The sequence below is a fragment of the Castor canadensis genome, chromosome 13 (genome assembly GCF_047511655.1).
Source record: "Castor canadensis chromosome 13, mCasCan1.hap1v2, whole genome shotgun sequence".
NCBI classification, from domain to species: Eukaryota; Metazoa; Chordata; class Mammalia; order Rodentia; family Castoridae; genus Castor; species Castor canadensis.
In genome coordinates, this window is record NC_133398.1 from 52,597,206 (window position 1) to 52,609,459 (window position 12,254).

The following is a 12,254-nucleotide window of genomic DNA, read 5'->3' on the forward strand; positions in this document are numbered from 1 at the left end:
AGGTTAGCCAGGCTCAGAAAACCAAAAATTGTATGTTCTCCCTCATATGCGGACTTTAGATCCAGGGCAAATGCAGCAATATTGTTGGATTTGGGTCACATGCTAAGGAGAGAGCACATAAGGGAGGAATGGGGATAGGTAGAAAACCCAAAACATGAAAGCGTTTGATGTCCCCACTGCAGAGGAGCTAATACAAAAACCTCAAAATGACAGAGGTCAATATGGGAAGGGGATCAGGAACTAGTGAAAAGGTCAGGTAGAGTTGAATCAAGCTGGGTTGTAACACATTTGGACATGGAAGCAATGCTTGGAATCTCTCTGTATACTATCCTTATCTCAACTAGCAAAAACACTATGTCTTTCTTATTATTGCTTATGTCTTCTCTTCAACAAAATTGGAAAAAAAGGCAGAACAGGTTCTGCCTGGTAGCAAGGGGGGGTGGGGAGAGAGGGAGGGGGCGGGGAAGGGGGGAGAAATGACCCAAACAATGTATGTACATGTGAATAAATGAATAAAAATTTAGAAGAAACAAAGAAATGTATTTGGGCCTTAGTAAGCCTTCAATTTCAGCAGTCTATTAAATCTGGGGAATTCTGAGGCAAGTTTTAATTATATTAGTGAAAGCAGCTATTATTCATTGAGTGTTTATTATAAGTACTGTCTCACTGTTTCATGTTTGGCTGAACATTGAAAGTACATAGTGAAATTAATATTGATGGCTGGCTCCCATACCCAGAAGTTTTGATCTAATTGGTCTATGTGCTTTTTGGCATTAGGACTTTGGAAACTCCTCAGTGATTCAAACATATAAGACAAGTTTGAAACCCACCACCCGTCCCTATAAGGTAGACACTCATTATCCTCATGGTGCAAATAAAGACAGGGAATCTTTTTTGTTTTGCACTTTAAAAATCGACTTTATTAAGGTTAACATTTACATAAAATGCACCCAATTTAAGAGTACAGTTCAATGAGTTCTGACAAATGCATACAAACACGTAATCCAAACTTCATCAAAGTTTAGAACCTTTCTCTCATCCTAAAATAGTCTTTCTGCCTCTGTAGCTGTTAGAAGAATTCGGCTCCTTACAGGCTGTGGGACTGAAGACCTTAGTTTCTGGCTGGTTGTTGTCTGAAGCTCCCCATAATTTCTTGCCACATTGGCTTCTCCGTGGAGCAGTTCAAAACATAGTGGCCTGCTTTGTCAAAGTCAAAGAGTATCCTGCTTGGAGGTTTTTGAGTTTCTGGGATCTTTGGCACAGTATTCCTTCATATAGTCTTTTCTGCTCCCCATCTTCACTCTGAGATATGAATTGCATGCATGTTAGAACACTTGATATTAGAGGTGAATAACTGGCCCAAAATCATACAATTTAGCAGGTAGCAAATTTAGGACACAAAGCTGGTGTAGGTGTGCCCAGTGATAGAAGTTACCACCAACTTTCATGCTTCTCTTTCTTCTCCAAAACCTCTCAATGCTTAGAACAAGTGACTTCTCTCTGCATGAATGTTGGAGTATTGAGTGATCTGTGCATTTGTGAAAGAGAGATTGCTTATCTACTGTTAGACTTGCTTACAGCGTTAGAGTTACGCAGGTTTACTACACAGAGACCCTGGGCTGTTCTGTCTTCCCAAGGTTAGAGGAGCAAACCCCCTGTGCTCCTACAGCAGGAAAACTGAACACAAAGGAAAGACAAAGGAAGATGGTACTGACTCAGCTGAGGAAGGGTAGACCAGTGAATACTGACGAGCTCTTTCATTCTCCTGCCAGTACCAGCAGCTGGCTGCTCTTTTAGTAATTCTTTGTCTTCTCTAAAAGGGACAAAGCACATTCCACATAACGACCCTTCTATTAACAGCTGCTGTGGAGGTTTCAAAGGTGGGGGCAGAGAGTAGGAAAGATAATTTCTCGTGATTATTTTTCTCTCAAATGCATTGGGCTAATGCAGTAAAGAGAGGAAATGGATTACTAAATGAAGTGTCTGGGTCCCTCCACAGGTAAGCATAGTATCAAATTGTGTGCATGCAGCCTGGGTGGGGATGGGGAAGCCCCTTTTTTAGTTCATTGTAGCCTAAGGCCTAACTCTGCCCAATAATTCTTCTTCTAGATCAATCCTGTATTCATTAGACCTCTTTTGGTTTTAAGTAATAGAATCCAACTTCATTTTGAAGAAGCAAAAATTTATTAAAATGGTGTAGAAAAATCTACCTCACAGGACCCAAAAGAGCTTCAGAAAGGAACTGGAAAATTAAGACTCTCCCTCTGTTTCTGCTCTCTGTTCTTGTTTGCTCACAAGCTACAAATCACACACACACACACACACCCTTCTCTGCTTCAAGCCATGGGCTGAGAACATGACTACCACACAGTAGGGCACCCCCAGACAGTCTTAGATACCTGGAGACAGATGCTAATAGCCCCAACTTGGGTCAAGACAAATCTCTGGTCCAATTAGCCCGGGTCATGGAGAGGTACCTGGTAACATGGGTACTGACCTTGAGAGCTGCTGGGTGTGAGAGGACTGGGTAAGATAAAAGAATCATCTTAAGCTACAAGAGATATTCCAAAAAGTCCTCAGGACAGGTGTCAAAATAATGCCTGACCTTCAGATATGCACATGTGCTGGTCCATCCCTCCGCCCACACAGAGCATGCCCAGCTAAAGTCTACCCTGCCAGTCAACACACCAGAAGTCACTTTCCTTCAAGTCCAGGGTAAGCAATGAGAGTTCCCCAGTGTGGCAGGCTCATGTGTCTGTATTGGAACTGCTTACAAGGCATAGTGGAGGCTCTTTGCAGTGAGCCACAGGGCTCAGCTAAGATGCTACTTTAGCCTTCCTGGGAGGTTTCAGAGAGGAGTCCAGAGAAGGGTGTTGGTAAAGCACACCCTGGAGCAGATGGAAGAATTGTGGTCATTGCTCATTACCAGCACTGACTCAGTAGAACCTGGTTGGGAAAACCAGCAGAGGGAGCTTTCTCAAGCCCTGCCAGAGTGGGAGAAGACCGGGACTGCTCTCCTGGACCACAAGCAGAGAAATGTCTCAACCCACAGGCCTGAAGGAAACAATGTGGACACCTTCCCTGAAAATGTCTCCCCAAGTGTTTTCAGAGTCTGCTCTTTTCACCTTTTTCTTTATCATGCTTCTTTCAGGCAGAGTGAATGTTCTGGTCAGGCCAAGTTTTGAAGCTAGAATATAGGGAGAACCCTTCAACCCTCCCATGCTATTCTTCCCAGAGGTGATCCTTTGGATTTTCATCCCTTCAACTTGATTCTGAAGGCCAATTTAAACTGATTTTGGGAGTGGCTCAAGTGGTACAGTGCCTGTTTTGCAAGTGAAAAGGCCTGAGTTCAAACCCAGTCCCACCAAAAAAAAAAAAAAAATTAGTAAACTGATTTTGCCTTTTACCAAAAAATAAGGTTGGTGCCGTGGTTCATGCCTATAATCTCACCACTCAGAAGGCTAAGGGAGGAAGATCTCAAGTTTGAGTCCACCCTCAAGCAAGACTCAAGAAAAGAAAAAGTGGGTCTATAAATTATAATAAAAAGACAAATAACCCTATAAAAAAATCTAAGAAAGATATAGGCAAGCCTATATTAAAAAAAGGAACTAAGAAGGGCCAGTCAACTACTGCAGAGTTTCAAGCCCAGGAAGATGTAGAGGAAGCCACAATGAAATATGACTTCATGCCAACCAAAACCGGTAAAATTACAAAGCAAGACACCACCTCATGCAGTGTAGAAAACAGGTACTTTTATGCACTGCTGATGGATGGAAACTGGCATCACTTTATAAAACAATTTGCCATTTCTGAGGAAGATGAAAGATATATCTTATTCTCTAGCCACTCATCTCTTAGGTAAATAACCTGGAGAAAGTCCTACGCCTTTGTGCCAGGAGACAAGTGGGAATGTTCAAAGTGACGCTATTCAACCATAACAATGTCCATTGACAGAGCATGGACTGGTACATTACCAATGGATGACTGGTCAGAAATGCAGGATGAAGGCGGTTGTACACATCAACAGGGTGATTCCCAATAGTGGGGAAATCACGTCATAAAAGGAACACATTGTGTCATTCCATTTATACAAGTTCAACAGCAAGAGGCAGTCACCTTGAGCAAGGCGAGTGCTGTGGGCAGAGTAGGGGCTGCACGGGAGTGGGTGTAAAGGCTAAAAAAGTGCAGACCACCAGGGCATTTCTCCTTTCTCCAGTTCTGGTCCACCGTTGTACCAGGGGTCTAATCAGGCCTGCATCTGCCTCCATCCTGAGTAGGCCAGAATCCCCATCTAAACAGCCTTTTTTGCAGCAGCTCCCACTCCAGTTGCTCCAGGTGGCTGGTTGGGAGTTCCAGACCAGTGCTGTCTCCCAGGATACTGACACAGAATTCAAGTTTACCAGTGCTGGGGCCACCACAGTTGTTGTGTCTGGATCAGGCACCAGCATTGGAACAGTGTTTGGCAGCTTAATCATTGGCTATGCCAGGAAGCAAGCTCTCTAGCAGCAGCTCTTCTCCTATGCCATTCTGGGCTTCGCTCTGTCTGAGGCCATGGGGCTCTTCAGTTTATTGGTTGCCTTCCTCATCCTCTTTGCCATGTTCAAGGCCAGCCTGAGCAACACCAACAGACCCTGTCTCAAAACAAACAAAAAAAAGGACTGTGAGTTCCATAAAATACATTCCTCAAATCAAAAAGAACAAAAAAAGGATCATGACTGTTGATATCCCAAAATCATCAAAGGCAGGAAGTCTTCACTTCTGTTTTGGAAAAAAAACTTTAATGGGCTTTTGTCATTTTGAAAGGTGGAGATTCCCTAGGTAGGAAAGAAAAACACTGAAGGCAATGGAAAGTTCTCTGTGTGAGAGTGACAGGAATATGTCTGCCCACTGATGATGGCCAGCAGACCATGGAAGAGGAACAAACGAAAGCTGGGAGAAGGGGCTCACCTGTGGGAAGGATGGCTTAGGTGGAATTCCCCATGGTGGAGGAAAAAAAGTCTAATATTCTACTTTATGTGGTTTCCTGTTCTGGGGTGAATTATGACTACTTTCCATTCTCCCCAAAACTTGAGGAGAATGCTTGTACCCACCATGGCCTGCATTGCTGTCACTCCAGGGAATGAAGGAAGAAGTGCCCTGTCGTCAGGAGTGAGGGGAGAGGGTGTACAGACAGAAGGCAGGAGGACAGAAAGCTAGACAGCAGACAGCACTGGGTACCAGTAGAGGAGTCAGGATTTTGGGAGAACAAAGTCTCGGCCCCTCCACAGGTCCTCGGTAACATTTGTTGTGGCATCCCCACTCATTTGGAATTTAATCATGATGCTATTTTACCCCAAAAATCTTTCCCTACTCTCTTAGCTGGGCTGGGGATATGACTCAAATAGTTGAAAGCTTTCCTAGAAGCCCTGAGTTCAAACCCCAGTACCACCCCCCCCAAAAAAAAGATGCATAAGAGCTTTCCCTGTTGAAATCACCACCATGCGAAGGGAATAAGGCAGAAAGAAGAAAAATAGAGGAGATGACCAATTCAAGGTAAAATACATTCATACATGAAAATGTCTCAAGGAAGCTCCCTGTGTAGCTATCTTAAGCAAAAAAGGTCATTTTTTTTTCTTCTACAAAATCGGAGAACAGGATGGTGAACAGGTCCAGGGTGGGGGTTGGTACCAGTGGGAGGGGAAAGAAGGATGTTGGGAAAGGCCATGGGAGGTGAACATGGTACAAATACTGTGTACACATGTATGAAAGCAGAACAATGATACCTCCTGAAACTATTCCAGGAATAAGGGGGATAAAAGAGAATGATGGAGGGGGTGAATTCAAGTATGATATATTTGATATACTGTAAGAACTTCTGTAAATTCCACAATGTACCCCAGCCAGCACAACAATAAAAAAGAAAAAAAAAAAACTTCCCCTACTCTTCTCTGTTGATCACCCTCTACCCACATGAAGTCATTAACATGGTCTCATGTGGGTACTTAGTGACAGTCCTACTCACTTTAAGCCTTCAGTCTCGCCTCCATGGACTCTTGTCTTTCCACCCCACAAAGACTTAAGCTGTCAGTGGCTCTTGTCTTGAGGAGTAGACAGCTGCTCTCCATACCCTCACCCATTGCTTGTACTCCTCTGAAAAACTCTGGAGCCAGGGAAAAGTTGAGAGGTATCCAGGTGTAGAGAGCTTTTTCACGCTCTGTTACTACCAAACCTAACTGGGGGCAATGGGAGATTAAAAAAAGGATGGAGACACAAAACAGTCTCATTGCTTCTTTTCTCTATTATTCTCTTTTACTTTGCTTATTTTCTCTTATTCTTTAAAACCTTGCTTCTAAAGTCTTTCTTTAAAACTTTGCTTCTTCCACGAATAGCCAAGGCAATACTCAGTCAAAAGAACAATGCAGGAGGTATCACAATACCTGACTTCAAACTATATTACAAAGCAGTAGCAATAAAAACAGCATGGTACTGGCACAAAAACAGACATGAAGACCAGTGGAACAAAATAGAGGACCCAGATATGAAGCCACACAACTATAACCAACTTGTCTTTGACAAAGGAGCTAAAAATATACAATGGAGAAATAGCAGCCTCTTCAACAAAAACTGCTGGGAAAACTGGTTAGCAGTCTGCAAAAAACTGAAACTAGATCCATGTATATCACCCTATACCAAGATTAACTCAAAATGGATCAAGGATCTTAATATTAGACCACAAACTCTAAAGTTGATACAGGAAAGAGTAGGAAAGGGAGAAATGAACCAAGCCTTGTATGCACATACATATGAATAATAAAAGAAAAATGAAAAAATAAAATAAAATAAAATAAGTCTGTCACAAAAGACAAAAAAAAAAGAAAGAGTAGGAAATACTCTGGAATTAGTAGGTATAGGTAAGAACTTTCTCAACGAAACCCCAGCAGCACAGCAACTAAGAGATAGCATAGATAAATGGGACCTCATAAAACTAAAAAGCTTCTGTTCATCAAAAGAAATGGTCTCTAAACTGGAGAACACCCACAGAGTGGGAGAAAATATTTGCCAGCTATACATCAGACAAAGGACTGATAACCAGAATATATAGGGAACTTAAAAAACTAAATTCTCCCAAAACTAATGAACCAATAAAGAAATGGGCAAGTGAACTAAACAGAACTTTCTCAAAAGAAGAAATTCAAATGGCCAAAAAACACATGAAAAAATGCTCACCATCTCTAGCAATAAAGGAAATGCAAATTAAAACCATGCTAAGATTCCACCTCACCCCTGTTAGAATAGCCATCATCAGCAACACCACCAACAACGGGTGTTGGTGAGGATGCGGGGGAAAAAGGAACCCTCTTACACTGTTGGTGGGAATGTAAACTAGTACAACCACTCTGGAAAAATATTTGGAGGCTACTTAAAAAGCTAGACATTGATCTACCATTTGATCCAGCAATACCACTCTTGGGGATATACCCAAAAGACTGTGACACAGGTTACTCCAGAGGCACCTGCACACCCATGTTTATTGCGGCACTATTCACAATAGCCAAGTTATGGAAACAGCCAAGATGCCCCACCACTGACGAATGGATGAAGAAAATGTGGTATCTATACACAATGGAATTTTATGCAGCCATGAAGAAGAATGAAATGTTATCATTCGCTGGTAAATGGATGGAATTGGAGAGCATCATTCTGAGTGAGGTTAGCCTGGCCCAAAAGACCAAAAATCGTATGTTCTCCCTCATATGTGGACATTAGATCAAGGGCAAACACAACAAGGGGATTGGACTTTGAGCCCATGATAAAAGCGAGAGCACACAAGGGAGGAGTGAGGATAGGAAAGACATCTAAAAAACTAGCTAGCATTTGTTGCCCTTAACGCAGAGAAACTAAAGCTGATACCTTAAAAGCAACTGAGGCCAATAGGAAAAGGGGACCAGGAACTAGAGAAAAGGTTAGATCAAAAAGAATTAACCTAGAAGGTAACACACACGCACAGGAAATCAATGTGAGTCAATGCCCTGTATAGCTATCCTTATCTCAACCAGCAAAAACCCTTGTTCCTTCCTATTATTGCTTATACTCTCTCTACAACAAAATTAGAAATAAGGGCAAAATAGTTTCTGCTGGGTATTGAGGGGGTGGGGGTGAGAGGGAGGGGGCGGAGTGGGTGGTAAGAGAGGGGGTGGGGGCAGGGGGGAGAAATGACCCAAGCTTGTATGCACATATGAATAATAAAAGAAAAAAAAAACTTTGCTTCTTTTCTATTCTTTAAAGTCTCTTTCTGTCCCATGTTCCTTTTAATCTCTCTTAAAGTCTCAGCCCTCAGACCTGCAGACAAACAATAGCAGCCGTGTCTAAAAACTGCATTAGCATAACTCTGAAAGTCTCCGTTCTCAGACTTGCACTGTCCCATGTTTCCTCTAATCTCTAGCACAACTCAGCAACCTCAGCAGCAGCCTACCAATCAATCCCCTGTCAAAAAAAACCTCAAGTCCTCCTTCAGGGAGTCTTTTACATCCAGTGGTAAGCAAGGAGGTGGATGTGACATTGGGGAGGGGTGTGACATTGTAACAAGAGAAACCTGCATTGCTACTTCCCTGAACACAAACATCTTAGGAATCTCTTGGCCTGTAGATTCTACCTGGACCCTCCTATGCTCCCCCTTTGTATTTTTCTTGCTTAACTTTTAATAAACTCTCATTACACCCAAAACAAACAAACAAACAACTTAGGAAAAGCAGTGGTGCTGCATTTTACACTGTTCTGTGGCTGGGGCTGTGCCAAACTCAGCCTGCCGATTACTGGGTACAGCTGTACTTATGTCAAGTTCTCATAGTCTTCTCCTAATCCACTCCCCACATCCAGGGGTTAGGGAGGTGGGAGGGGTGAACAGGCATAGGCTGAGCACAGATGGTCTGAGGACCATGAAATTACTTCGTGTGCTGTAATGGTGAAGACATGGTGTCATACACTTGTCAAAACCCAGAGAATGTACAAGAGCTAATCCTAGTGTGAACGATGTTTTTGAGTGATAATGGATAAGGGATAACAATGTGCCGTGTCAGTTCTGCCATTGTAACAAACTTTCACCTGGTGGGGGATGTGGATAAGGGGAGGGGTGGATCTGCGGGTGTGAGAAAGGGAGGTATATGGGATGTCTGTACCTTCCACTCAGTTTTTCTGGGAACCTAAAACTACTCTAAAAATTAAAGTCCATTTAAAACAAAACAAAAAACAGGTGATGGTTTGCTGGTATTGTTCACCAACTCCTTCTCCAGAATCACCTGGGAAAGTTGCAGCATTCCTATCGCCTGACCAATTCAGTCGGAATCTGCATGAGTAGGGTAGGGACAAAGTGTCACTATTTTCTCTTAGAACCTTCTCGGACATTTCTGAGATGCAGCTAGGGTTGAGGATTGTTGCATTCTGGCATGATAAAAGCTCAAATTCATTGAGGGTTGGCTGCACTCAGCCTGATTCCAGGCAGTCACACATTTAAATCTCACTGCTTGGTGAGATGGGCACATTTCCTTCATTTCACAGATGTGAACACTGAGGCACATGGAAGCTCAAGTAGTGCAAGAAGATGCCTTAGACCGAACGTGGGCCTTGAAGGCTGTGGGGGCTGGAGAGGGGCAGGAGAATATTGAAGGGTAGTGGGAACAGCATGGCAGGACAGGACAGCAGTACCGTGGCCAGTGTTAACCTTTGGCTACCTGTGACCAGGTGATAGAGAGACTCTGGAAACACTCAAGCTATCTATAGGATCAGCGTCACTCCACAGCGAGGAGGCACATAAGCCCACATGGTGTGGCAACCAGGTGGCAACTGAGAACCAGGAGTGAAGAAGTTGGGCTATTTTTAGGTAAAGCTGCAATGGAAGAATTTAGGTCAGTAGTACACAGCCACTACCACCAGAGTTTGGCTTAAGTGGCAAAGCTGACACCTGTCCCCTAGAGAACAAGTCTGGGAATCTTGTGAGGGCAGTGACAGCTAAGAGACTTGGGTGTTCTGGACATCTGCAGAGAGCAGCTCTCAGCCCCTCCTCTGCCTTATAAACCTGCCCACCAGCTCTGGCCAATGGCAGGGGCTTGAACTAGTGAACATCCTAATTTCTCACTAAAATTTTTTTTAAAAGAAAGATATCTCAGGACATTTTAGAGTCACAGCTGAGTCTAGGTCCATACAGGAAATGATGGGCATGAAACACACTGTCATACCAAACAGCAATAAATCTATTAAGACTTATTAGGATCAGGCTGGAGATGTGGCCCAAGTGGTACAGTGCCTGCCTAGCAACCATAAGGCCCTGAGTTCAAACCCAACACCACCAAAAGAAGAAAACTTATTAGAATCACATCAGAAGGATTCCAGAAGCAACAATTTAAAAATAATTGTAACATACTACCTGCTATGGGTGGCATTGTGCCCTGCCCCCAACATTCATATGTTGAAGTCTGGGGGTTACCTAGTGCTTTAGAATATGACCTTATTTGGAAATAGGTGAAGTCACCTGGAGTAGGTTTGATCCCTAATCCAGTATGACTATCACCCTTATAAAGGGGAAGACTTGGGCACAGATGCGCACACAGGGAGAACACCACATGAAGATGAAGGCAAAGACTGGGTGACACTTCTGTACCCCAAGGAATGCCAGAGGTTGCCTGGGAACCACCCTAAGTAGAAGGAGATGTAGAGCGAGCCTTCCCCACTGCTCTGAAAAGGAACCAACCCTATTGACACCTTGAACGGAAACTCCCGGCCTTCAGAAGTGCAAGACAATGAGTTGCTGTTGTTTCAGCCACCCCATTTGTGGCAGTTGTTACAACAGCCCCAGGAAACACACAGCACACAAGATCTCTTGCCCTGGGTGTCCACACTCTGTATAATCCCCTCTCAAGAAAGGGGTTTGGAGGGCTGGAGCATGAGTGCTTGCCTAGCAAGCATGAGTTCAAACCCCAGGACCACAAAAAATTATACTAATCCTTTCTGTTTGGATGTGAGCAGGACTTGTGAATATGATGACATCACTTCTGTGGTTGCCATGCTGCAAGCCAGGAAGGATTCTTCAGGTGTAATTAAGGTCCCTAACCAGTTCATTCTGAGTTCATTAAAATGGTGATTGTCCTAGTCAGGCCTGACCTAAACAGGAGAGGACTTGAAAGGGCACGGCCCTTCCCTAAGAGACAGTCAGTGCATGAGAGTGGGAGGGCCTGTGCAGAGGCCATGGGGCAAGGCTCTGAGCATGGACTCCAGGAGCTGAGCACAGTCCCTAGATGACAGCCAGCAAGAAAACAGTATCCTCTGATCTGCCAGGGCCAGACTTCTTATCTACAGAACCAAAAAATAGTAAGTAGGTATTTTTTTAAACTGCTAACTTCGTAGTATTTTGTTATTCTGCAATTGAAAACTAATACATAGGCTAAGCTCTAAGTAGTGAGAATAATAAAGTATTTTTAAATAATCTAGCCAGGCATGGTGGCTCACACCTATAATCCTAGCTACTCAGGAAAATCACAGTTCCGGGTATCCTGGGCAAAAGTTCATGAGACTCCATCTCAACCAATAAAAAGCTGAATGCAGTGGCCCAAGCCTGTCATCCCAGCTATTCGGAAAGTGAAAACGGGAGGGTCCATAGTCCAGGCCAGGCAGAGCATAAAATTGAGAACCTATTCAAAAAATAACGAAAGCCAAAAGAGCTGGGAGCCTTTCTCAAGAGATAGAGTGCTGCCTGGTAAGCACAAGGCCCTGAGTTCAATCCCCAGTACAGCAAAAAAAAAAAAAAACTCTAAATGTAATAGAGTTTTTATCACGTTAATTAAAACAGGACTGAAAGTTACTACAGTCACAAAGCATTCTAAATTTCTAAAGTGCACTAAGGACAAGAAAGTTTTCAAATAGGCTAAAAATAATTCTACTATCTGCCATCAGTTGGTAAGAAGGGCTCCGTTGCAAAGAGGTGTCTTGTAGCTGAAGAGGTGCAATGTTCCCATGCCCTCTCCTCTCAGGCTGCAAATACCGTGTGGCTTCACAGAGACGATTGGTGAGGGGACGAGGAGGGAATTCGCTGCTTCTTCCCACTCCTACCCACCCAGAAGCAATGAGTGACAGGGAACAAAGAACCATATGCCTCTTGTTGCAAGGCTTAGGAGACTGGAACCAGGGGAGGAGGGGAGGAGCCTAAGAGGTATCCACATCCCAGGAACAATGGGTCAGAAACCAGGCAGTCCCTTCAAAGCAGGAAATTCTGACAGACTGGCCAA

General features: G+C 43.6%; 1 protein-coding gene and 1 pseudogene across 3 annotated transcripts in view; one reads left to right on the forward strand and one right to left on the reverse strand.

Annotated features, from left to right (window-relative positions):
• Positions 1 to 907: 907 nt before the first annotated feature.
• Positions 908 to 12,254, reverse strand: part of Acer2 (alkaline ceramidase 2) — a 55,550-nt gene continuing 44,203 nt past the window's right edge. Inside the window, exons 6-7 of one of the 3 annotated variants that reach the window (XR_012440428.1) lie at positions 4,401 to 4,631; positions 908 to 1,302 (exon numbers count right to left, since the gene is read on the reverse strand). Coding sequence is in view for 1 of the 3 variants with exons in the window: in XM_074051730.1 (XP_073907831.1) it covers positions 4,601 to 4,631 (31 nt within the window). In the remaining 2 variants the exon portion in view is untranslated. Of the gene's footprint in view, positions 4,632 to 12,254 lie in introns of all 3 variants that reach the window. The other 2 variants (XR_012440427.1, XM_074051730.1) reach the window with 2 other exon arrangements.
• On the forward strand, positions 2,466 to 4,599 carry LOC109675121 (ATP synthase F(0) complex subunit C1, mitochondrial pseudogene; annotated as a pseudogene).